This window comes from Nematostella vectensis, chromosome 6 (assembly GCF_932526225.1).
Source record: "Nematostella vectensis chromosome 6, jaNemVect1.1, whole genome shotgun sequence".
NCBI lineage: Eukaryota > Metazoa > Cnidaria > Anthozoa > Actiniaria > Edwardsiidae > Nematostella > Nematostella vectensis.
In genome coordinates, this window is record NC_064039.1 from 13,040,478 (window position 1) to 13,065,921 (window position 25,444).

The 25,444-nt window shown below is 46.0% G+C and overlaps 1 protein-coding gene across 4 annotated transcripts; it reads left to right on the forward strand.

Annotated features, from left to right (window-relative positions):
- The first annotated feature begins 145 nt into the window (after nucleotides 1–145).
- On the forward strand, nucleotides 146–25,267 carry LOC5520963. 4 transcript variants are annotated; one of them, XM_048729041.1, is made up of 22 exons: nucleotides 146–496; nucleotides 2,180–2,362; nucleotides 2,716–2,933; nucleotides 3,132–3,331; nucleotides 3,958–4,006; nucleotides 5,024–5,086; nucleotides 5,240–5,498; nucleotides 6,030–6,294; nucleotides 6,399–6,491; nucleotides 6,751–6,814; nucleotides 7,233–7,325; nucleotides 7,981–8,019; nucleotides 8,096–8,185; nucleotides 10,480–10,596; nucleotides 10,945–11,136; nucleotides 11,538–11,681; nucleotides 12,756–12,955; nucleotides 21,567–21,699; nucleotides 22,239–22,367; nucleotides 22,966–23,150; nucleotides 23,420–23,563; nucleotides 24,572–25,267. In XM_048729041.1, exons 1-22 carry the CDS (start codon nucleotides 337–339, stop codon nucleotides 24,783–24,785), a joined length of 3,234 nt encoding a protein of 1,077 aa, XP_048584998.1. In that variant the 5' UTR covers nucleotides 146–336; the 3' UTR covers nucleotides 24,786–25,267. The 4 variants fall into 4 exon arrangements, with proteins under 4 accessions (XP_048584998.1, XP_048585000.1, XP_048584999.1 ...); XM_048729043.1 differs by having other exon boundaries at nucleotides 147–496; nucleotides 24,422–25,267; XM_048729042.1 differs by having other exon boundaries at nucleotides 148–496; nucleotides 23,046–23,150.
- Nucleotides 25,268–25,444: the final 177 nt, after the last annotated feature.

Sequence of the window (25,444 nt, forward strand, 5' to 3'; positions counted from 1 at the left end):
ATTCCCTGCCTAAATAGTTAAGAATAATCCAAGTTCGTTACAAAAAGTTCAAGGTTGTGAATATATATTTTCTTTGTTTTGAAATAATTCCTTCATTATGAGTTTTTCCTTGTCGGGAATTTTCGGAGGTCACTCGGCTTTGTTTTGACTGCAGGCTCAAATTCAGTTGAGCTCATACCAGTATTTTGGTTTATTCTGAGCATAAACAATTCCAACTGTTTCCTCTTTGTTGTGCTTGCTAATGCAAGACAAGGAGATGGCTTACAGGCAAATGTCTGCCTTCTATATCTGCTCTGTGTATTATGTAGAACTGTGATAATCTTCAGAGAGGGAACCATGTTTTACGTTCCGTCTTCGGGTTCTACCCCTAAAAGTACGGAGAACTCGAGCGATAATGGAGATGGTCATGGTCTTGCACATCTATCGCCCATATCCACGGGTCTCATCGCTTTTCAGAAGAAGAAAGGAGTTGGCGCTGCTTTGCTAACGATAACGGGTGAGCACTATGTTGGAGTGAAAACCCGTGCCATGTACCGATACCTGTGCAATTGATACTTCTATCTTGAACTTCGAGCTCTTAATTGTAATGCTTACTTAAATAATATTTGCGAAATTGCCTTTTATTCATAAACGTAAGGTTGTATGCTTGTGGCCTGCACTTTTGCTGATATTTTATTTTATGACGTCTTAGTTGTTCTTTTGAAATTTGATTTGAAAATTTGTTTTCCTAGCATAATAAGTTTACATACTTACTGAATAAAATAACTGGATGTTTTAAGCTTATTTTTACATATGCCACACAATGACATAGCAATTTATTTTGGCATTTTGTTGCTGATTGGTTGCCAGGGGTTGGGAGAACCATCCCACTTGGCTAGGGTGTCTACACACACTGTGCTACACAGGCCTCGAAATATTGAGAAATAAAGAAAATGTTTTGGGGCACAGATACACCCCTACTGGTCTTTTTCTTATAATTGTTGAAAATATTGGGGAGGGGCACATACCCCCTGTACCTAGCCCCTGCTACGGCCCTGACAAATAAAGAGAAATTGAGTAACTCTGTGACTTAGGAGGAGATACCCAAGAGATGGTTGTCTGCTAAATGCCCAATGGAATCAGGCTGTCTATTTATTTATTTATTTATTTATTTATTTATTTATTTATTTATTTATTTATTTATTTATTTATTTATTTATTTATTTATTTATTTATTTATTTATTTATTTATTTATTTATTTATTTATTTATTTATTTATTTATTTATAAGGCTTCTACCACTATTACACATATTGAAATAGCGGTAAGGTTGACACAACAGAGCACGGCTCCAACTCAAGTGTAACCCAATATATCTGTTATGTAAAGAAAGCATATAGTTTGTTGAAGGAAATGATTACAAAACTTAGTGAACTTCAAATGCATAAAAAATAGGCAGTCTCTGATGTTGAACAACCCTCATGTGATCAAGACCCTGCACAAAACAAATCGTACCATACAAGAAAACATAGGGACAAAATTTATGAATATGCGTTTTTGGGCACAAATAACATTAATGTATTTAAAACTTTGCTATTTGTATTTAATTTCTTTTAATCTTTGTCTCTATCACTTTGCATGCTTTGTTGTCATTACAACCTGAGCTCTACAGCCCTAGAAAATTAGTTAATACAGCCATGTATGCTTTGTGCTGTTCTATAGATAGTATATCTCTATCAAAACAATCTCGGAATCCCAGTGGGCTAACATGGCAAGCATAATAGTGTTCATAAGAATTTGTATCAATACTTTGGAATTTTGTAAAAAAACTTTAGTGCAGTTTTGATGCGAAGAATTAAATTCTTTGTTTACTTAGAATATACATAAGAATATGTTCTCTCGTATTGTATGCTCAACTGAAGCACTTACAGTATTCAACAATGTAAAAAGGCCAAAAACCTTGTTTTCTAACCAGTCTCCGCTACTTAAAGTATGCCAAGCACTCCTCACTATAGCACAGGTACCTGCAGGTACAGCCGTTAACATTTTTCCTAGAACCAACCAACTAGAGAAGCCTCCACCATCACCCTAACTACTACCTCTTTGAGTTTGGTAGATTTGATAACATCTGTGGACAAGACTATTGTAAGGCTGTACATGCATGCTGTCATATTAAATCAACCATCTCACCATTTTCTAGTTGTTGAGGGTCGTAATCTACCGGTGATGGATCCTAACGGGAAATCAGACCCCTACTGCATAGTGGCCGTTGGCGACCAAGAGCAGAGAACAGCTGTCCAGTATAATACCATCAACCCTGAGTGGCGGGAGACACTACAGTTTGAGGTCGCCGGTGTCCCGCAGCTGATGCAGATAGATGGGGGTAAGCAGAAGGGAAGATGGGGGTTAATGCTTAAATACCCCAAGAACCACTCCCTATTCGATCCCGTAGTGCTTTACTTGAGAGCCTTCCTCAATTACAGCCTACCACCTCTGATACATACCTCAAGGTCTTTTCCCTTGTGTGTGACAGCAAGGATCATAGCTTCTTCAACTATTTTGTCAATACTTAATTACGTAATTGTCCCTTAATTGTCCCTATCTTCTCTTCTTCCAGTGAGGTCAATGGTAAAGTACCCACTTTGCCAAGTAGCACATAATTCGTTGTTAATGATCATCCTGTTGTCTAGTATATCTCTGTTCAGTTTAGTCAGGGTTCTCATGTTCTTTTGATAGATGAGACATCTGCCAATTGGTGTATGGTCCACTACATCCAGATAGAGGTGTGGGACCGAGACACACTGAACAGGGATGACTTCATGGGAAGACTTATGATTCCAGTCTCAGCATTATCAGAACGGCAGAGAAATGGCTGGTATCCCCTTGGTAGGGCCACACCCAAGGATGGCGTGACTGGAGAAATGTATCTTGAAATAGCCCTGATTGCCAAACAGGTACTGACAAACCTTTCTTAAATGGTTAAAATGTTTGATTTAATCATTAAAAAGCCCTTATCATCAGTTGCAGAGGTCATTAGATTCATCATCACCATCATTATCATTTTACCTGCTCAAATGAAATGGCTATCATGGTGGTGGTGATGAATTTGATCATATCACATGATAAGTTTAGCTGTTTCTTTTTTCTTTAAGCCTGTGCCTCGATGGAACGTTGATTATGAGCTTCATGCATTGTGCAAGAAAAGGCCTGGCTTTGAGCTTGCATTTGAGTCAGGAGCTTCAATATTGGACTTTCCTGGAGATGCAGAGCATGTAGAAATGGTGCTGGACGACGTTGTAGTGGAAATAAGCAAGCACCGAGGCATAGGCAGGGTCTATTTGACAGACTTCAGGTAACTCACTCAAAGCACATAAATTCTAAGACACTGAATCGCAACGGTGTTTGCTTCATAAAACGCATTCCCCTCCCCCCTTGGCCTCCAAAAAGTGGGTTATTATTTCTTGTTGAAGGATCATCAAATACTATCCTTCTTATATATGACACCAATGACAGTGAACTCCCCCTTTCCCCAGCAAATCCTGGCTACACATGTGTTTGTATGAAGGTTAACCTTGTGGACCGGTCTTCCTTAGTCACACAACAAGTTGGGCATCTTATTAATGAGTCTTTTGTAATGTTTAACATAGTTTGACTAGAAAATCTGTGGTCAAATTGTCGAAAAACTAGGTGGTCTATGACTCTGTGAAAACAGAGAAGCTGACGTTTTTAGCAGCTTTTCCTCTGTCAGAGGGATAATACTCGAAACCTAAGCAATATTGCTATGTTTTCACAGAGGCATTTACCTGCAGATACCCTTTCAACCTCATGTGTTTACATACTTTGTACTTACATACTTGAAGTACAATTTTTCAGATACATTTATATTTTTCTGCAAAACAAAGTATATAAACACATGAAAGGTTAATCAAATAATATTTGATTTTATTTCCAAGAATTGTTTCACCCTTGCTTTTGCAGGCTTGTCATCTTGTGTAACTCATCAGGAAACCATGCCATTGGACATTGTGTAAGTTGTTGATCGTCCTGATAACCCACGCTGAGAGTGTTTCACCCAGTATATGCATGCCATTGATATCACACATGCCTTTACCTTGCCTAGCCAACCATCACTACCCTGAGCCATCTATGCAGTGGTACCTTTGAAAGAAATGTATGGTTTGTTTAATTCCACAAACTTACCTTGCCTCCTGCCAAATGTTGTTTTTTTATATTGGTGCTGCTGAATACACACAGAATAGGTTGTTTCATCCTTAGGTCTATCAATCTATCTGACTCGGTATTGTGAGGAAACATAGAATGGTGTGTCTGGCTTATTATTCCTTATGCAGGGCTTCTGGGATTACGCCCTTGTGCGGAAGCGCGTAATTTGGCTTTTTCCGCGCAATCCGCGTAATCCCGCGTAATTTGGCTATATTTTGAAAGACAAAACATTTTGCACAGCTGATGTGTTCTTTTAGGGTTCTTTTCTCGTTAAAAAGGAAGATATTCTTCGAAAGAGTACGATATTTCGAACTGAATTTCTAAAACAAATAAAATGAGGCGTTCTTTGCTAAACCGCGAAGGCCTAGGACTAATAACAAAATACCTTTTTTTAATTGGCTGGTGGCTAGGAGCCAATGATCTTTGCCTAAGATATTTTCACGCAAAAAATTAACCTTTTCAAGTTATTTCGTGCTTTCCTTCGGTACAAAATGTAGTTTGGGCGTAACCGTTGATATTCCGTGTTATTTAGCACGTAATTTAGTAAAGAATCACGCAAAATTTTGAATTTTAAAGAAAAATGTATTGCAAAATCCAGCATAATTTAGCGCGTAATGATTGATTTTCCGCGTAATTTAGCAAAGAATCCCACGTAATTTTGAGTTTTTTTCCGCGTAATTCCAGAAGCCCTGCTTATGGTATTATTCACTGCACTATCCTAATAAGCATCATGGCAGAACATACCAGAACCACAGGCTCCCGTGATGTTGTCTTTGCGAGCTTCTTAATTTATTATTATTTTTTCAAATTACGTTTCTCATAGGATATGTCCATGTGGATTGCTCTTAACAATATTCAATCAGTTGAAAAAGGAGAAGATGAAAAGGTACATAGCTGTCAATCTTAACTGTCAATCATTGCTGCCAATCATAGCTGTCGATCATTGCTATCAATCATATCTGTCAATCATTTAAAATTTTCAAGGTGTACTCTTGGTTTATGAGCTCAACACTCAGTGTTTCCCTTCTCCTCGCTTCAGGTTGTGCGGCGTGATGTTGGCGGTAGTGCTGCTTTTGCAGAGGTCAAGACCCTAACCATTCGTTGCTGGGATTTCCGCACCATATTCTTGACATTCATGAGCAGCAACCAGCCGATGCAGAGCCTTTTTGTCCAGTTACCAGAACCAGCAAGCAGCCAGTCCAGTCCAGATTCAGTACCAGAGTCAGCACATGTTCTGCAAGAACAGCAAAGGGGAGAGACTAGGGAATCCAGACAGACCTTGGACAGCATATGCCCAGGTATCCCCCTTCCTGGCTTACCTTTTGCCTGAAGTATTTACCTTCCTGGTCTACCTATTAACTAAAGTATCTTCTTTCCTGGGCTACCTTTTGTCTCAAGTATCTCCCTTTCTGGCTTACCTTAAACAGAAGTATTTCCCTTCCTGGCCTACCTATTGCCTCTGGTATCTCCATTCCTGGTCTACCTTTTACCTGAAGTATCTCCCGTCCTACCTTTTAACTGAAGTATTTCCAATCCTGGCTTTCCTTTTACCTGAAGTATATCCCTTCCTAGTCTACCTTTTACCTGAAGTATCTCCCGTCCTACCTTTTAACTGAAGTATTTCCAATCCTGGCTTTCCTTTTACCTAAAGTATATTCCTTCCTGGGCTACCTTTTACCTGAAGCATGTCCCTTCCTGGTCTTCCTTTTACCTGAGGTATCTCCCTTTCTGGGCTTTCTTTAACCTGAAGTATTCCCTTCCTGGTGTACCTATTGCCTCAAGTATCTCCCTATCTGGGCTACCTTTTAATGAAGTATTTCTATTTGTAGTGGATGACATAAGGTCAGGTGCTGACACAGAAGATCTGACTCGTAGTAGTAGCCACAGCAGCTTTAGAGTTCTGTCACACAGTAGTAGCAGCGGTAGTGCTGACGGCATCATGTCACATCCAGAAGGGCTTCTTGGTGTCCCCCAGAGGCCTACACTAGGTCCAGATATTACTAATGTGCTATCTCTAGCTGGCATGGTCGCCGAGTCTTCTATCATGACCGAGTCTGGAGTTTCCAAGCTTAGAAATGACAACTTCATTGCAAAGTGAGTACCGTTTTTCTTACTAATTTCTAGGTTATTCCTTAGATGTCTTTTACATTCTGTCGCTGATATCAAGGCATCAATATAATGGCCATGACTCCTTGCAGCTTCTTGCCGTTCTATGTTATTGTGCTGTGGCAGAGGCTGGAGTACATCATCCTCAACTCAGTTGATAACCCTCCCTCCAAGGCATTCGTAACGTAAGTGCCCCATACCACCTACTCCCAACATACCATGTTCTCTTCTTGTTTGCATTCTTTTGCAAATGGGACGGCACATGAAAAGAATAGCATCTAAACCTGCACTTTACATACCAACATGATGTCCACTTTGTAGTCGTCTATGTTGTCGTAACCACTGTTGGTCAGATCTCCAACTGAATAGTGTTAAACCCTGTCACTCACATACCAAGGGGATTTTCACTTTTTGAAGTAGACTATGTTGTCTTACCCACTGCAGGTCAGATCTCCAACTGAATGGCTGGGACGTGTACAACTGCGAAGATGAGTTCACACGACAAAAGGTAATGACAAGCGAGCGTCACCAGCGGCTTTTTTAGCAAGTGGGTTCTCCTCTTTGTGTGCGTTCATTCTCAAATGATCCACGTATACCATAGCATGTCCCGAACGAAATGGTACACGGATTTGTTATATACAACAACAAATGTGCGCGTATGATGTCTTCAAGCGTGCGTACTCTAATCAACAACTTTTCTCGACTAATCAGAGCTTGCACTTTACTCGCGTTGTTGTATTATTAAAAACCTACTATTCATAGGGTGAACACACATTAAGTAGAATGATGGGATATAGTGGAACTCGAATAACTTCCAGCTAATTATAACTCATTCCCTTGGAGGGTTCGAGCTAACAGAGTTCCACTATAAATGTCATTTTTTAGACTTGATTGGCCTTAGAGTCTCACTATGGAATCTGTTACAGGTGTCGTCAAAATGGCGGCTAAGCAGAGCAAACCTGGATTTCACCGTCTGCAGGTCGTATCCGAAGTTCAACTACATTCCAGCTGAGATAGAGGTTAGGATACTCCCTTCCACACGCATTTCAATACGGAAAGAAGCAGGCCTTCTATGGAATGTTACAAGATTACGTATAGGGAGGGAGGGGGTAGAAAGAGGCAGTAGGTTGAAACGACATACCAATTTATTGCCGGCATATCTCTGTCCCTCGGCCTCATTCTCAAACCTCCTTGAAACCCCTATCACAGGAAGCCCGAAAAGCCATTTCATATCTTTTCTTTGAGATGCCTGTGGAAGGTGAGAGCTACTACCTCCTGTCCTGACTCACGTGTGAAGGGTGTGGTCTAAACTTTAACTAGAACAACCTGTACATAAAGCACATGCGGAGATGAACAAAGCAAAAGAAAGCATATCATGGCTCCAATGAGCTTGACCCCTCCCCTTTTCAGTACCCCAATGTCATGACCTAATTGGCACTGCACCTTAACTTGAACAAATCATGCTGACGTTAACGTGACGTTACTGAACCTAGACAAGGGCAACAGATCTTGACCAACACGCGACCATAGCTCGTTTGATATAATGATTCATCAACCGAACCATGAGTTTTTAACACAATGTCACCTGGTTATCTGGTTGTAGCCCTGCAGAAGTTTAATGTAAAGAAATATGCGATAGTATCAACTCATTGTTTTCATTGAATTTGTTGCCAGGACGAGACGTTGAGGTCGTGTTCTCATTTCCGATGTAAGGTAAGTGACTGAGTTCTTTTCCTTATATTGGGCTTACTTGTGAACGACTCACTGAGGTGATGTGGTGATTTCTCAGGGCCGATTTCCTGCGCTTTCGTGGTACAATGCCAAGAAAGAAAACTTCATCATGCGGTGTGCGCAGCCAAAGACAGGGGCAAGGGGCAAGGTAGGAGGGGGAGGGACAAGGAATGAGGGGGAGGGGCAAGCTAGGAGGAGGAGGGGCAAGGTAGGAGGGGGAGGGGCAAGGAACGAGGGGGAGGGGCAAGGTACGAGGGGGAGGGGCAAGGTACGAGGGGAAGGGGCAAGGAACGAGGGGGAGGGGCAAAGTAGGAGGGGGAGGGGGAGAGGCAAGATAGGAGTGGGAGGGGCAAGGTAGGAGTGGGAGGGGCAAGGTAGGAGGGGGAGGGGCAAGGTAGGAAGGGGAGGGGCAAAGTACGAGGGGAAGGGGCAAGGTACGAGGGAAAGGGGCAAAGTACGAGGGGGGAGGGGCAAGGTACGAGGGGAAGGGGCAAGGAACGAGGGGGGAGGGGCAAGGTACCAGGGGAAGGGGCAAGGAACGAGGGGGAGGGGCAAGGTACGAGGGGAAGGGGCAAAGTACGAGGGGGGAGGGGCAAGGTACGAGGGGAAGGGGCAAGGAACGAGGGGGGAGGGGCAAGGAACGAGGGGGAGGGGCAAAGTAGGAGGGGGAGGGGGAGGGCAAGGTAGGAGGGGAAGAGGCAAGGAATAAGGGGGAGAGGCAAGGAACTGGGGGGAGGGGCAAGGTATGAGGGGAAGGGGCAAGGTTGGAGGGGGAGGGGCAAGGTAGGAGGGAAAGGGGCAAGGTAGGAGGGGATGGGGTAAGGTACGAGGGGGAGGGGCAAGGTACAAGGGGAAGGGGCAAGGAACGAGAGGGGAGGGGCAAGGAACGAGGGGGAGGGGCAAAGTAGGAGGGGGAGGGGGAGGGCAAGGTAGGAGGGGAAGAGGCAAGGAATAAGGGGGAGAGGCAAGGAACTGGGGGGAGGGGCAAGGTATGAGGGGAAGGGGCAAGGTTGGAGGGGGAGGGGCAAGGTAGGAGGGAAAGGGGCAAGGTAGGAGGGGATGGGGTAAGGTACGAGGGGGAGGGGCAAGGTAGGAGGGGAAGGGGCAAGGAACGAGGGGGAGGGGCAAGGAATGAGGGGGAGAGGCAAGGAACGGGGGGAGGGGCAAGGTATGAGGGGGAGGGGCAAAGAACGAGCGTGAGGGGTAAGGTACGAGTGGGAGGGGCAAGGTAGGAGGGCGAGAGGCAAGGTACGAGGGGGAGGGGCAAGGTACGAGGGGGAGGGGCAAAGTACGAGGGGTGCGAGGGGGAGGGGCAAGGTGCGAGGGGGAGGGGCAAGGTACGAGGGGGTGGGGCAAGGTGCGAGGGGGAGGGGCAAGGTAGGAGGGGAAGGGGCGAAGTAGGGGGGAGCAAGGTGCGAGGGGGAGGGGCAAGGTACGAGGGGAAGGGGCAAAGTACGAGGGGGGAGGGGCAAGGTACGAGGGGAAGGGGCAAGGAACGAGGGGGGAGGGGCAAGGAACGAGGGGGAGGGGCAAAGTAGGAGGGGGAGGGGGAGGGCAAGGTAGGAGGGGAAGAGGCAAGGAATAAGTGGGAGAGGCAAGGAACTGGGGGGAGGGGCAAAGTACGAGGGGTGCAAGGGGGAGGGGGAGGGGCATGGTGCGAGGGGGAGGGGCAAGGTACGAGGGGGTGGGGCAAGGTGCGAGGGGGAGGGGCAAGGTAGGAGGGGAAGGAGCGAAGTAGGGGGGAGCAAGGTGCGAGGGGGAGGGGCAAGGTACGAGAGTGAGGGGCAAGGTACGAGGGGGGCAAGGTGCGAGGGGGAGGGGCAAGGTACGAGGGGAGCAAGGTGCGAGGGGAAGGGGCAAGGTGCGAGGGGGAGGGGCAAGGTGCGAGGGTGAGGGCAAGGTAGGAGGGGGAGGGGCAAGGTGCGAGGGGGAGGGGCAAGGTAGGAGGGGGAGGGGCAAGGTACGAGTGGGAGGGGCAAGGAACGAGGGGGAGGGGCAAGGTACGAAGGGGAGGGGCAAGGTACGAGGGGGAGGGGCAAGGTACGAGGGTGAGGGGCAAGGTACGAGGGGGGCAAGGTGGGAGGGGGAGGGCAAGGTGGGAGGGGAGGGGCAAGGTACGAGGGGGAGGGGCAAGGTACGAGGGGGGCAAGGTGCGAGGGGGAGGGGCAAGGTAGGAGGGGGAGGTGCGAGGGGGAGGGGCAAGGTACGAGGGGGAGGGGCAAGGTACGAGGGGGGCAAGATAGGAGGGTGAGGGGCAAGTGGGGCGAGAGGGGCAAGTGGGGCGAGAGCCATGTGAATGGAAAAAAGGTGGGGGGGGAATATTAGTGTTGATGCTTCGGATATTTCTCCCAAAGGTAAAAACGAAACACCCATTTTTTTTACTTTCATATCACACCCCTATTCCTCTCAAGATAATTCTGAGTATTAACTGCTTTACCGCAGATTTCTACTGAAGACGAGGAGGTGGTTAGCAGGGCCCGACTAAGTAACACCACCTCTGAACGACTGGTCATCTTTGACGCCAGGTCCATGATGGCAGCCGGAGGCAACATGTTGATGGTGAGTCGAACGTTTGATGCTAATCTTTGTCACATAAGAAGAAACTTGATAGCTCAGAGATACTCACCCTTCTCTAGCCACGAAAGACTTGAGTTCGAATCCGGGTAGGTCTGGTCTAAAAACCTGGTTTTCTAAATTGCTGGAGGTGGATTTCACATCTTTTTGGATCTGAGGCCTCATCTATTACATTTTATTTTACTTGATGCCAGCTTGAAATCGTCATTTTATTCCAGCTTCCAGACCCCATAAATGGTTTAGAACAGTACTGTAAATGCCACTCTTATGTAGCCACCATATCGTATATTTGGTATGTCAGGTAGACCTTTATGTACATTCTTTTGTGTCCAGGGTAAAGGCACCGAAGACACGCTAAACCGGTACCAGGGCTGTAGTCTGGTGTTTCTGGACATCCCGAATATCCACGCAGTGCGAGACAGCCTGGATAGGCTGCAGGCCGTGTGTGAGTCCTCGTCACAGAAGAAGTGGCTTTCACACCTAGAGTCCACACAGTGGCTAGCTTATATTGCAGCTATTCTCAAGGTAATGTGATCGTCCACTCAGGCGGCTTGTTTGTGAAAGGTCGGTAACGAATATTCCCACAAAAATGTCTAGCAATCAAAAATCTCGAGAGGAAATATCGACCAAGCAATACTTGACAAAAGAGCACAGCGATATAGAGCAAACACATCAAGCAGGAAAAACTCTCCGTCAGGAGGGTCGGTCTCTTAAGGTCGGTCCTTTCAGGAATGCGGTCGGTCCCTCACTCATTTTTGCCGTATAGAATAGCGTAAAACGTCTTAGAGTTGTTTTCAAAAGCCCGTGTCAATCAAGAACAAAAGAGAACAAAGACATTACAGTGTATTAAGTACTAAATCAACTAAATAGTATTTCACGGGTTTTTGGAAACCACTCTTACACATAATAAATATGTCTCTTTCCAGGGTGCTACGACCATTGCCCGGTTTGTGGACAAGGGCGTGTCAACACTGGTGCACTGCAGCGATGGGTGGGACCGCACCTCCCAATTGACGTCATTAGCACAGTTACTACTAGACCCCTACTACCGGACCTTCACTGGATTCCAGGTCAGCTCGGCCACACACTGGGGGATAGGGGAGGGGCTGGATTCCAGGTCAGCTCGGTCACACGCTGAGGCGGGGATTCCAGGTTAACTAGACCTGAGGGGGAAATGGGTAATCATATGACTGTTTTTTTGTACGCGCTCTGGTCGGCTGTTTTTTTATAAGGATTTATTGGTTGAAAAGCTAGACTTTCATAAAGAGTTTATCGTTTCTTGCCGGAGTTCCGTATTCCCCCGTAAGGAAATGTTTTAAACTATGGATGATTCGTGTACCTTTCGGCTACTCAGAATACTTGTGTCTTATTTACACGGTAAAGGACGATTTTTTTTGTCCGCACAATCATCCGTACGTCTAGGTATTCAGTTTACACGAGACCAGGTTAACCGGACGAAAATAGACAAAATTCTCACATTTAGCGGTCTCTGTTTTCATCCGATTAGCCTGGTACCATGTACAAAACGCGTAATCTTAGGAATAATTGAGCAGACAAAAATCCGTACGGCACCATGTAGACGAAGCCAGGCTCACTAATGGGGTGAGAAATCTGATAACAAACTAAACTGCTCTTCCACAAGACCTTCAGATTTTGTCCAACATCTCTATACGTCCAAGAAGTTGTTCAAAATGTATTTTTTTTATAACCATGTTCATGACCCCTACATATCATCGCATATCATGTCCTTTTAACCAGGTTTTTTTAGCTACATACCATCCCATACCATCTGTCTGTGTCCTCTATAACCAGGTTCATGTCCTTATATACCATCACATACCATCTTTCCGTGTCCTCTTTAACCAGGTGCTTTTTTCTAACATACCGTCGTATACTATCTGTCCATGTCCTTTATAACCAGGTTCATGTCCTTACATACCATCACATACCATCTGTCCATGTCCTCTATAACAAGGTTCATGTCCTTACATACCATCTGTCTGTATCCTCAATAACCAAGTTCATGTCCTCACATGGCATATTATCTGTCCATATCCTCAATTACCAGGTTCATACCACCTACCCACACCATCGCATACCATCTGTAGGTGCCCTTTATATCCAGGTTCATATCTCTGTTCCAGGTGTTGATCGAGAAGGAGTGGATCTCGTTTGGTCATCGGTTCCGCGACCGTCTAGGCCACCCGACATGCCCTAGTCAGCGCTCACCCATCTTCCTCCAGTTTCTGGATTGTGTGTGGCAGGTCCATAAACAGTTCCCTTCTGCATTCCAATTTACTGCGAACTACTTGCTCAAGCTAGCAGACCATGTCAACTCTCAGTGGTGAGTGTCGAGGAGGGTTAGGGATGTGTGGGATTATAATGCATTCTTAATTCTTGAGTATGAGGAGGGGGGAGTGGAAATATGCACTCTTAGTATTGAGGAGGGGGGGGTGGAAATATGCACTCTTAGTATTGAGGAAGGGGGGAGTGGAAATATGCACTCTTAGTATTGAGGGGGGGGAGTGGAAATATGCACTCTTAGTATTGAGGAGGGGGGAGTGGAAATATGCACTCTTAGTATTGAGAAGGGGGGAGTGGAAATATGCACTCTTAGTATTGAGGAGGGGGGGAGTGGAAATATGCACTCTTAGTATTGAGGAGGGGGGAGTGGAAATATGCACTCTTAGTATTGAGGAGGGGGGAGTGGAAATATGCACTCTTAGTATTGAGGTGGGGGGGGGGGTGAGTGGAAATATGCACTCTTAGTATTGAGGAGGGGGGAGTGGAAATATGCACTCTTAGTATTGAGGAGGGGGGAGTGGAAATATGCACTCTTAGTATTGAGGAGGGGGGAGTGGAAATATGCACTCTTAGTATTGAGGAGGGGGGAGTGGAAATATGCACTCTTAGTATTGAGGAGGGGGGAGTGGAAATATGCACTCTTAGTATTGAGGAGGGGGGGAGAGAAAATATGCACTCTTAGTATTGAGGAGGGGGGAGTGGAAATATGCACTCTTAGTATTGAGGAGGGGGGAGTGGAAATATGGACTCTTAGTATTGAGGAGGGGGGAGTGGAAATATGCACTCTTAGTATTGAGGGGGGGGGGAGTGGAAATATGCACTCTCAGTATTGAGGAGGGGGGAGTGGAAATATGCACTCTTAGAATTGAGGAGGGGGGGGGTGGAAATATGCAATCTTAGTATTGAGGAGGGGGGGAGTGGAAATATGCACTCTTAGTATTGAGGAGGGGGGAGTGGAAATATGCACTCTTAGTATTGAGGAGGGGGGAGTGGAAATATGCAATCTTAGTATTGAGGAGGGGGGAGTGGAAATATGCACTCTCAGTATTAAGGAGGGGGGAGTGGAAATATGCACTCTTAGAATTGAGGAGGGGGGAGTGGAAATATGCAATCTTAGTATTGAGGAGGTGGGGAGCGGAAATATGCACTCTTAGTATTGAGGAGGGGGGAGTGGAAATATGCACTCTTAGTATTGAGGAGGGTGGAGTGGAAATATGCACTCTTAGTATTGAGGAAGGGGGGAGTGGAAATATGCACTCTTAGTATTGAGGAGGGGGGAGTGGAAATATGCACTCTTAGTATTGAGGGGGGGGAGTGGAAATATGCACTCTTAGTATTGAGGAGGGGGGAGTGGAAATATGCACTCTTAGTATTGAGGAGGGGGGAGTGGAAATATGCACTCTTAGAATTGAGGAGGGGGAGTGGAAATATGCACTCTTAGTATTGAGGGGGGGGGGGAGTGGAAATATGCACTCTTAGTATTGAGGAGGGGGGAGTGGAAATATACACTCTTAGTATTGAGGAGGGGGGGAGTGGAAATATGCACTCTTAGTATTGAGGGGGGGGGGGAGTGGAAATATGCACTCTTAGTATTGAGGAGGGGGGAGTGGAAATATACACTCTTAGTATTGAGGAGGGGGGAGTGGAAATATGCACTCTTAGTATTGAGGGGGGGGGGATTGGAAATATGCACTCTCAGTATTGAGGAGGGGGGAGTGGAAATATGCACTCTTAGTATTGAGGAGGGGGGAGTGGAAATATACACTCTTAGAATTGAGGAGGGGGGGAGTGGAAATATGCACTCTTAGTATTGAGGGGGGGGAGTGGAAATATGCACTCTTAGTATTGAGAAGGGGGGAGTGGAAATATGCACTCTTAGAATTGAGGAGGGGGGAGTGGAAATATGCACTCTTAGAATTGAGGAGGGGGGAGTGGAAATATGCACTCTTAGTATTGAGGAGGGGGGAGTGGAAATATGCACTCTTAGTATTGAGGAGGGGGGAGTGGAAATATGCAATCTTAGTATTGAGGAGGGGGGGAGTGGAAATATGCACTCTTAGTATTGAGGAGGGGGGGAGTGGAAATATGCACTCTTAGTATTGAGGAGGGGGGGGTGGAAATATGCAATCTTAGTATTGAGGAGGGGGGGGGTGGAAATATGCAATCTTAGTATTGAGGAGGGGGGGAGTGGAAATATGCAATCTTAGTATTGAGAAGGGGGGGAGTGGAAATATGCACTCTTAGTATTGAGGAGGGTTTGAGTGGAAATATGCACTCTTAGAATTGAGGACGGGGGAGTGGAAATATGCACTCTTAGTATTGAGGAGGGTGGAGTGGAAATATGCACTCTTAGTATTGAGGAGGGGGGGAGTGGAAATATGCACTCGTAGTATTGAGGAGGGGGGGAGTGGAAATATGCACTCTTAGTATTGAGGAGGGGGGAGTGGAAATATGCACTCTTAGAATTGAGGAGGGGGGAGTGGAAATATGCACTCTTAGTATTGAGGAGGGGGGAGTGGAAATATGCACTCTTAGAATTGAGGAGGGGGGAGTGGAAAAATGCACTCTTAGAATTGAGAAGGGGGGAGTGGAAATATGCACTCTTAGAATTGAGAAGGGGGGAGTGGAAATATGCACTCCTAGTATTGAGGAGGGGGGGAGTGGAAATATGCACTCTTAGTATTGAGGAGGGGGGGGAGTGGAAATATGCACTCTTAGTATTGAGGAGGGGGGAGTGGAAATATGCACTCTTAGTATTGAGAAGGGGGGAGTGGAAATATGGACTCTTAGTATTGAGGAGGGGGAAAGTGGAAATATGCACTCTTAGTATTGAGGAGGGGGGAGTGGAAATATGCACTCTTAGTATTGAGGAGGGGGAGTGGAAATATGCACTCTTAGTATTGAGGAGGGGGGAGTGGAAATATGCACTCTAAGTATTGAGGAGGGGGGAGTGGAAATATGCACTCTTAGAATTGAGATGGGGGGAGTGGAAATATGGACTCTTAGTATTGAGGAGAGGGGAGTGGAAATATGGACTCTTAGTATTGAGGAGGGGGGAGTGGAAATATGGACTCTTAGTATTGAGGAGGGGGGAGTGGAAATATGCACTCTTAGTATTGAGAAGGGGGGAGTGGAAATATGGACTCTTAGTATTGAGGAGAGGGGAGTGGAAATATGGACTCTTAGTATTGAGGAGGGGGGAGTGGAAATATGCACTCTTAGTATTGAGGAGGGGGGGAGTGGAAATATGTACTCTTAGTATTGAGGAGGGGGGAGTGGAAATATGGACTCTTAGTATTGAGGAGGGGGGAGTGGAAATATGCACTCTTAGTATTGAGGAGGGGGGGAGTGGAAATATGCACTCTTAGTATTGAGGAGGGGGAGTGGAAATATGGACTCTTAGTATTGAGGAGGGGGGAGTGGAAATATGGACTCTTAGTATTGAGGAGGGGGGAGTGGAAATATGCACTCTTAGTATTGAGGAGGGGGGAGTGGAAATATGCACTCTTAGAATTGAGAAGGGGGGAGTGGAAATATGCACTCTTAGTATTGAGGAGGGGGGAGTGGAAATATGGACTCTTAGTATTGAGGAGGGGGGGAGTGGAAATATGCACTCTTAGTATTGAGGAGGGGGGGAGTGGAAATATGCACTCTTAGTATTGAGGAGGGGGGAGTGGAAATATGCACTCTTAGTATTGAGGAGGGGGGGAGTGGAAATATGCACTCTTAGTATTGAGGAGGGGGGAGTGGAAATATGGACTCTTAGTATTGAGGAGGGGGGAGTGGAAATATGCACTCTTAGTATTGAGGAGGGGGGAGTGGAAATATGCACTCTTAGTATTGAGGAGGGGGGGAGTGGAAATATGCACTCTTAGTATTGAGGAGGGGGGGAGTGGAAATATGCACTCTTAGTATTGAGGAGGGGGGAGTGGAAATATGCACTCTTAGAATTGAGGAGGGGGGAGTGGAAATATGCACTCTTAGTATTGAGGAGGGGGGAGTGGAAATATGCACTCTTAGTATTGAGGAGGGGGGAGTGGAAATATGCACTCTTAGTATTGAGGAGGGGGGAGTGGAAATATGCACTCTTAGTATTGAGGAGGGGGGAGTGGAAATATGCACTCTTAGTATTGAGGAGGGGGGAGTGGAAATATGCACTCTTAGTATCGAGGAGGGGGGGAGTGGAAATATGGACTCTTAGTATTGAGGAGGGGGTAGTGGAAATATGCACTCTTAGTATTGAGGAGAGGGGGGAGTGGAAATATGGACCCTTAGTATTGAGGAGGGGGGTAGTGGAAATATGCACTCTTAGTATTGAGGAGGGGGGAGTGGAAATATGCACTCTTAGTATTGAGGAGGGGGGAGTGGAAATATGCACTCTTAGAATTGAGAAGGGGGGAGTGGAAATATGCACTCTTAGTATTGAGGAGGGGGGAGTGGAAATATGGACTCTTAGTATTGAGGAGGGGGGGGAGTGGAAATATGCACTCTTAGTATTGAGGAGAGGGGGGAGTGGAAATATGGACCCTTAGTATTGAGGAGGGGGGTAGTGGAAATATGCACTCTTAGTATTGAGGAGGGGGGAGTGGAAATATGGACTCTTAGTATTGAGGAGGGGGGAGTGGAAATATGCACTCTTAGTATTGAGAAGGGGGGAGTGGAAATATGGACTCTTAGTATTGAGGAGAGGGGAGTGGAAATATGGACTCTTAGTATTGAGGAGGGGGGAGTGGAAATATGCACTCTTAGTATTGAGGAGGGGGGGAGTGGAAATATGTACTCTTAGTATTGAGGAGGGGGGAGTGGAAATATGGACTCTTAGTATTGAGGAGGGGGGAGTGGAAATATGCACTCTTAGTATTGAGGAGGGGGGGAGTGGAAATATGCACTCTTAGTATTGAGGAGGGGGGAGTGGAAATATGGACTCTTAGTATTGAGGAGGGGGGAGTGGAAATATGGACTCTTAGTATTGAGGAGGGGGGAGTGGAAATATGCACTCTTAGTATTGAGGAGGGGGGAGTGGAAATATGCACTCTTAGAATTGAGAAGGGGGGAGTGGAAATATGCACTCTTAGTATTGAGGAGGGGGGAGTGGAAATATGGACTCTTAGTATTGAGGAGGGGGGGAGTGGAAATATGCACTCTTAGTATTGAGGAGGGGGGAGTGGAAATATGCACTCTTAGTATTGAGGAGGGGGGAGTGGAAATATGCACTCTTAGTATTGAGGAGGGGGGAGTGGAAATATGCACTCTTAGTATTGAGGAGGGGGGAGTGGAAATATGGACTCTTAGTATTGAGGAGGGGGGAGTGGAAATATGGACTCTTAGTATTGAGGAGGGGGGAGTGGAAATATGCACTCTTAGTATTGAGGAGGGGGGGAGTGGAAATATGCACTCTTAGTATTGAGGAGGGGGGGAGTGGAAATATGCACTCTTAGTATTGAGGAGGGGGGAGTGGAAATATGCACTCTTAGTATTGAGGAGGGGGGAGTGGAAATATGCACTCTTAGTATTGAGGAGGGGGGGAGTGGAAATATGCACTCTTAGTATTGAGGAGGGGGGAGTGGAAATATGGACTCTTAGTATTGAGGAGGGGGGAGTGGAAATATGGACTCTTAGTATTGAGGAGGGGGGAGTGGAAATATGCACTCTTAGTATTGAGGAGGGGGGGAGTGGAAATATGCACTCTTAGTATTGAGGAGGGGGGGAGTGGAAATATGCACTCTTAGAATTGAGGAGGGGGGAGTGGAAATATGCACTCTTAGTATTGAGGAGGGGGGAGTGGAAATATGCACTCTTAGTATTGAGGAGGGGGGGAGTGGAAATATGGACTCTTAGTATTGAGGAGGGGGGAGTGGAAATATGCACTCTTAGTATTGAGGAGGGGGAGTGGAAATATGCACTCTTAGTATTGAGGAGGGGGGAGTGGAAATATGCACTCTTAGTATTGAGGAGGGGGGGAGTGGAAATATGCACTCTTAGAATTGTGAAGGAGGGAGTGGAAATATGCACTCTTAGTATTGAGGAGGGGGGAGTGGAAATATGCACTCTTAGTATTGAGGAGGGGGGAGTGGAAGTATGCACTCTTAGTATTGAGGAGGGGGGGAGTGGAAATATGCACTCTTAGAATTGTGAAGGGGGGAGTGGAAATATGCACTCTTAGTATTGAGGAGGGGGGGAGTGGAAATATGCACTCTTAAAATTGTGAAGGGGGGAGTGGAAATATGCACTCTTAGTATTGAGGAGGGGGGAGTGGAAATATACACTCTTAGTATTGAGGAGGGGGGAGTGGAAATATGCACTCTTAGTATTGAGGAGGGGGGAGTGGAAATATACACTCTTAGTATTGAGGAGGGGGGGAGTGGAAATATGCACTCTTAGTATTGAGGAGGGGGGGAGTGGAAATATGCACTCTTAGAATTGAGGAGGGGGGAGTGGAAATATGCACTCTTAGTATTGAGGACGGGGGAGTGGAAATATGGACTCTTAGTATTGAGGAGGGGGGAGTGGAAATATGCACTCTTAGTATTGAGGAGGGGGGGAGTGGAAATATGCACTCTTAGAATTGTGAAGGAGGGAGTGGAAATATGCACTCTTAGTATTGAGGAGGGGGGAGTGGAAATATGCACTCTTAGTATTGAGGAGGGGGGAGTGGAAGTATGCACTCTTAGTATTGAGGAGGGGGGGAGTGGAAATATGCACTCTTAGAATTGTGAAGGGGGGAGTGGAAATATGCACTCTTAGTATTGAGGAGGGGGGGAGTGGAAATATGCACTCTTAAAATTGTGAAGGGGGGAGTGGAAATATGCACTCTTAGTATTGAGGAGGGGGGAGTGGAAATATACACTCTTAGTATTGAGGAGGGGGGAGTGGAAATATGCACTCTTAGTATTGAGGAGGGGGGAGTGGAAATATACACTCTTAGTATTGAGGAGGGGGGGAGTGGAAATATGCACTCTTAGTATTGAGGAGGGGGGGAGTGGAAATATGCACTCTTAGAATTGAGGAGGGGGGAGTGGAAATATGCACTCTTAGTATTGAGGACGGGGGAGTGGAAATATGGACTCTTAGTATTGAGGAGGGGGGAGTGGAAATATGCACTCTTAGTATTGAGGAGGGGGGAGTGGAAATATGCACTCTTAGTATTGAGGAGGGGGGAGTGGAAATATGCACTCTTAGTATTGAGGAGGGGGGAGTGGAAATATGCACTCTTAGTATTGAGAAGGGGGGAGTGGAAATATGGACTCTTAGTATTGAGGAGGGGGGGAGTGGAAATATGCACTCTTAGTATTGAGGAGGGGGGAGTGGAAATATGCACTCTTGGTATTGAGGGGGGGGAGTGGAAATATGCACTCTTAGTATTGAGGAGGGGGGAGTGGAAATATACACTCTTAGAATTGAGGAGGGGGGAGTGGAAATATGCACTCTTAGAATTGAGGAGGGGGGAGTGGAAATATGCACTCTTAGTATTGAGGAGGGGGGAGTGGAAATATGCACTCTTAGTATTGAGGAGGGGGGAGTGGAAATATGCACTCTTAGTATTGAGGACGGGGGGAGTGGAAATATGCACTCTTAGTATTGAGGACGGGGGAGTGGAAATATGGACTCTTAGTATTGAGGAGGGGGGAGTGGAAATATGCACTCTTAGAATTGAGGAGGGGGGAGTGGAAATATGCACTCTTAGTATTGAGGACGGGGGAGTGGAAATATGGACTCTTAGTATTGAGGAGGGGGGAGTGGAAATATGCACTCTTAGTATTGAGGAGGGGGGAGTGGAAATATGCACTCTTAGTATTGAGGAGGGGGGAGTGGAAATATGCACTCTTAGTATTGAGGAGGGGGGAGTGGAAATATGCACTCTTAGTATTGAGAAGGGGGGAGTGGAAATATGGACTCTTAGTATTGAGGAGGGGGGGAGTGGAAATATGCACTTTTAGTATTGAGGAGGGGGGAGTGGAAATATGCACTCTTGGTATTGAGGGGGGGGAGTGGAAATATGCACTCTTAGTATTGAGGAGGGGGGAGTGGAAATATACACTCTTAGAATTGAGGAGGGGGGAGTGGAAATATGCACTCTTAGAATTGAGGAGGGGGGAGTGGAAATATGCACTCTTAGTATTGAGGAGGGGGGAGTGGAAATATGCACTCTTAGTATTGAGGAGGGGGGAGTGGAAATATGCACTCTTAGTATTGAGGACGGGGGAGTGGAAATATGCACTCTTAGTATTGAGGAGGGGGAGTGGAAATATGCACTCTTAGTATTGAGGAGGGGGGAGTGGAAATATTCACTCTTAGTATTGAGGAGGGGGAAGTATGAATATGGACTCTCAGTGCTAGAACATTTATTTATCGTAAGGCGAGGTTCAAGTCAATGCAAATGTTTCTCTGGCTTCAATTTTCTTCTGATTGCCTCCACCAGACAAAGCTAATTTCTTCTACAGGTGGATGACCTGAAGTCTAGCACGAGTTACGTCTTTTTCCCTTGAGTAGCATACTTTCTCAGACTATTCCGCTAGGATGATAAAGTGTTGGCTGACAAATTTAATTTGAGGCTATTCCCGTATGTGCTTACAAGGGATAAAAGATCATGTAAATCCTGTCATATATCCAGAGTTCATCCATGAGAAGGTGCTTATATTTTGTTCTCACAGGTTTGGCAATTTCTTGTACAACAACGTACAGGAGAGACACCATGCATTTATCACCCGCACTACGGTCTCTCTGTGGTCTCATCTAAATGCTGTCAAAGACAACTATACCAACAGCATCTACCAGCCGACCGAGGTATGTGACCATAATACCGCATTCATACGAGCCTCGAACGAGGTACTTGGCCATATTACTACATTCACACTAGCACCAGCCGAGGTACGGACCGCAATACCGTATACCAATAGAGGACGCAGACAGATGGTATGTGATGTTATGTAAGGACATGAACCTGGTTATAGAGGACACGGACAGATGGTATGCGATGGTATGTAAGGACATGAACCTGGTTATAGAGGACACCGACAGATGGTATGTGATGGTGTAAGGACATGAACCTGGTTATAGAGGACACGGACAGATGGTATATGATGGTATGTAAGGACATGAACCTGGTTATAGAGGACACGAACAGATGGTATGTTATGGTATTTTAGGACGTGAACCTGGTTATAGAGGACGCGGACAGATGGTATGTAAGGGCGTGAACCTGGTTATAGAGGACGCGGACAGATGGTATGTGATGGTATGTAAGGGCGTGAACCTGGTTATAGAGGACATTGACGTGCCATGTTGAGTGGTGCACGTTTAGTCACATTCTGTTTTCCTTTCAGATGCTAGTGCCAGTCTCAAGTCTGCGCCGATTGCAGCTCTGGTCTGACTATTTCCTGCGGTATGACGAGACGGCCTGGACCCCAATCGACCCTGGTGACGACATGGATGACGTCACTACTTCACCGTCGGTAAAGCATCAAATAACAAATACCGAGCTTAAAGAAGGCCAATCAGGCCGCCATTTCCATCGGCCAATTCAAGCATATAACCAAGATATTTCCAAAATCGTCAATAACGTGTCAGAAGTTGCGAATAAACCGTTGTATTTGCAATTATAAACAATAAGGAGCGGTTAATCGATATTCTTTAAGAAACAAGAACCTAGAACGCCAAATACGATCTACAATCGAACACTTAAATTATGGCTTTCACTATTTGTTTATACTTCATACACAAAAAAAGTTAATCATGAAACCATACCATTTGACAAGATGAAATTAGATTTATTTTTTTTAATTCACTCTTTCCGCAATTCAACGAATGGAAAACAGCATATGGTTAATAACACGTGGCAAATTAAAGCAAAAATCGGCGCGCGCAGTTAACCACGTATTCGGTAATACTGAGTAGTCATGGCCAAGCCTCTGGCGGACACGGTCGTGTGGGTGCCGGATGAGCGTTTGGTCACGTGTTATCTGTATTGTAGGGAGTGGTGCCCAAGCCTCCGACTGACACGGTCGTGTGGGTCCCGGATGAGCGTTTGGTCACGTGTTATCTGTATTGCAGGGAGTGGTGCCCAAGCCTCTGGCGGACACGGTCGTGTGGGTCCCGGATGAGTATTTGGTCACGTGTTATCTGTATTGCAGGGAGTGGTGCCCAAGCCTCCGACTGACACGGTCGTGTGGGTCCCGGATGAGCGTGTTAAGGAGTGCCACGACTGCAAGCAGAGATTTACGCGATTCAAGAGAAAGGTAAACCGGCAGCTCTGGTCTAACTGAATAAGACCAAGAGAAAGGTAAACCGGCAGCTCTGGTCTAACTTAATAAGATCAAGAGAAACACCGTCCACAAATACCGTTATGTCTGGATAGCTTCGCACGAAAAATTCAATTTTTCGTAGTCACGTGACGTATTATATCTCCCGTCACGTGATTTTTCTTCACTTGGCATATCATCACTGTCTTCTTGGCGAGTACTTACTTGTGCTCTCCCCGTCACGTGATTTTCGTCACGTGACGTAGCATCACTGCCGGGCGTGCGGTCAAGTGTTCTGTGGCGACTGCTCCAAGCAGAGGGTTCCCCTCCCGCAGTTCGGCTACACGAGCGCCGAGCGCGTGTGCGAGACGTGCTACCAGCTCAACCGAGTGCGCATGGCGGAGGAGGAGGTGTGTCACCCTTACGTTATTGTGCTACGTCATAACACGGCATTGTGCTACGTCATAACACGGCAATGTGCTACGTCATAACACGGCAATGTGCTACGTCATAACACGGCAATGTGTTACGTCATAACACGGCAATGTGTTACGTCATAACATGGCAATGTGCTACGTCATAACACGGTAATGTGCTACGACATAACACGGCAAGGTGCTACGTCATAACACGTCATTGTGTTACGCCATAACACGTCATTGTGTTACGTCATAACACGGCAATGTGCTACTTCATAACACGGCAATGTGCTACGTCATAACACGGTAATGTGCTGCGTCATATCACGGCAATGTGCTACGTCATAACACGTCATTGTGTTACGCCATAACACGTCATTGTGTTACGTCATAAAACGTCATTGTGTTACGTCATAACACGGCAATGTGCTACTTCATAACACGGCAATGTGCTACGTCATAACACGGTAATGTGCTGCGTCATATCACGGCAATGTGCTACGTCATAACACGGCAATGTGCTACGTCATAACACGGCAATGTGCTACGTCATAACAAGTCAATGTGTTACGTCACTAAACGAAGTAAAATCCAATCAAATCACAAAATGTTAATCCTAACCTGATTCTTAATAGTGAAATTTACAGTGCGACGTGCGCTAGCGTGGCAACTTTGTTAAGTAAACCAATCAAAACCAATAAGGAAGTACATTAATGACTCTTGCATGCTAATTGGCTAGCTTTCTTAAGACTTTGTATCAATGACCGCGGTAGCGCACGTCGCACTTTAATGTTAAACGTTTGATTTGCGTTGATTTATAATATCCCTCCCTGTAATTTCCTCCCCCAGGAAGAAGACGAATTCGAGGTGATCAACTTGCCATTTTGACACCTCGCTTAACAACTCTTCCCGGGTAACTTCCGACTACAATTTGCCTTGTCTCACGAGTGTTTTGACGGACGCGCGAGTACTTGACGCGCGAGACTGTTCTTTTTCAAGGGTTTTGTCGAGATCAACAATTTGGGAGATATTCCTGAGAGAAGCGCGCGACTCGGCAACGATGATGCTGATGAGAATGATGCGGATGATGGTGATGAGAATGATGCCGAGTCTAGCAGCGATGAACACTTTTATCCTCACGCGGCACTTCTGTTTGCTGGTTGCTTGTCGTGAATTCACCCGGCTAAGACCGAACGTTGAAATGAGATGGTGATGACGATGAAAATGCTGTGGCGGATGATGCAGAGTCTAGCAGTGATGAACACTTGTTCGCGGCGCTTCTACTGTCCGATGTTTCTCGTGAATCTAGCAGAATGTTATGATAGTGATTCGAATCAGCCGAATCTAGCGAGTGATGACCATGTTTATCTTGAATACGGCCGATTGGAGTCTGGTCTGATAGTGAAATGGAATCAAATGCTGGTGATGATGAGAAGGGTGCGGATGATGCAGCGTTAAGCTGTGATGAACGCGGCTTTCCTTTTTACCAAGTTTACTGTGAATTGAAGCCGACAACAGTGACTCATTGCAGTGGAATACTACGCGAAAGACGACACAAAATGGCTGATTTGAGGTCAGCATACTAGAAGACTGTATCGATGAGTCTATTTTGTATACTTCTGGTGTATATGATTATATTTTTTTTCTCTAATGAATCAATTTGAATCGTCGAAATGAATAAAATCTTTAACAGGATTGCTTTCTTTGTTGTCGCGATGAAAAGGATGATAAATCATCCTATTTATCCTTATCAAGTACGTAATACTCTAAAAAGGAAGGACGCGCCCGCAAACGGCGCCAGCGAGAGAGGGGGGAAGGGAGCGGAAGAGTGAGGGGGGAGGGGAGACCACACCTTGCTTTGCTTGACCCAGC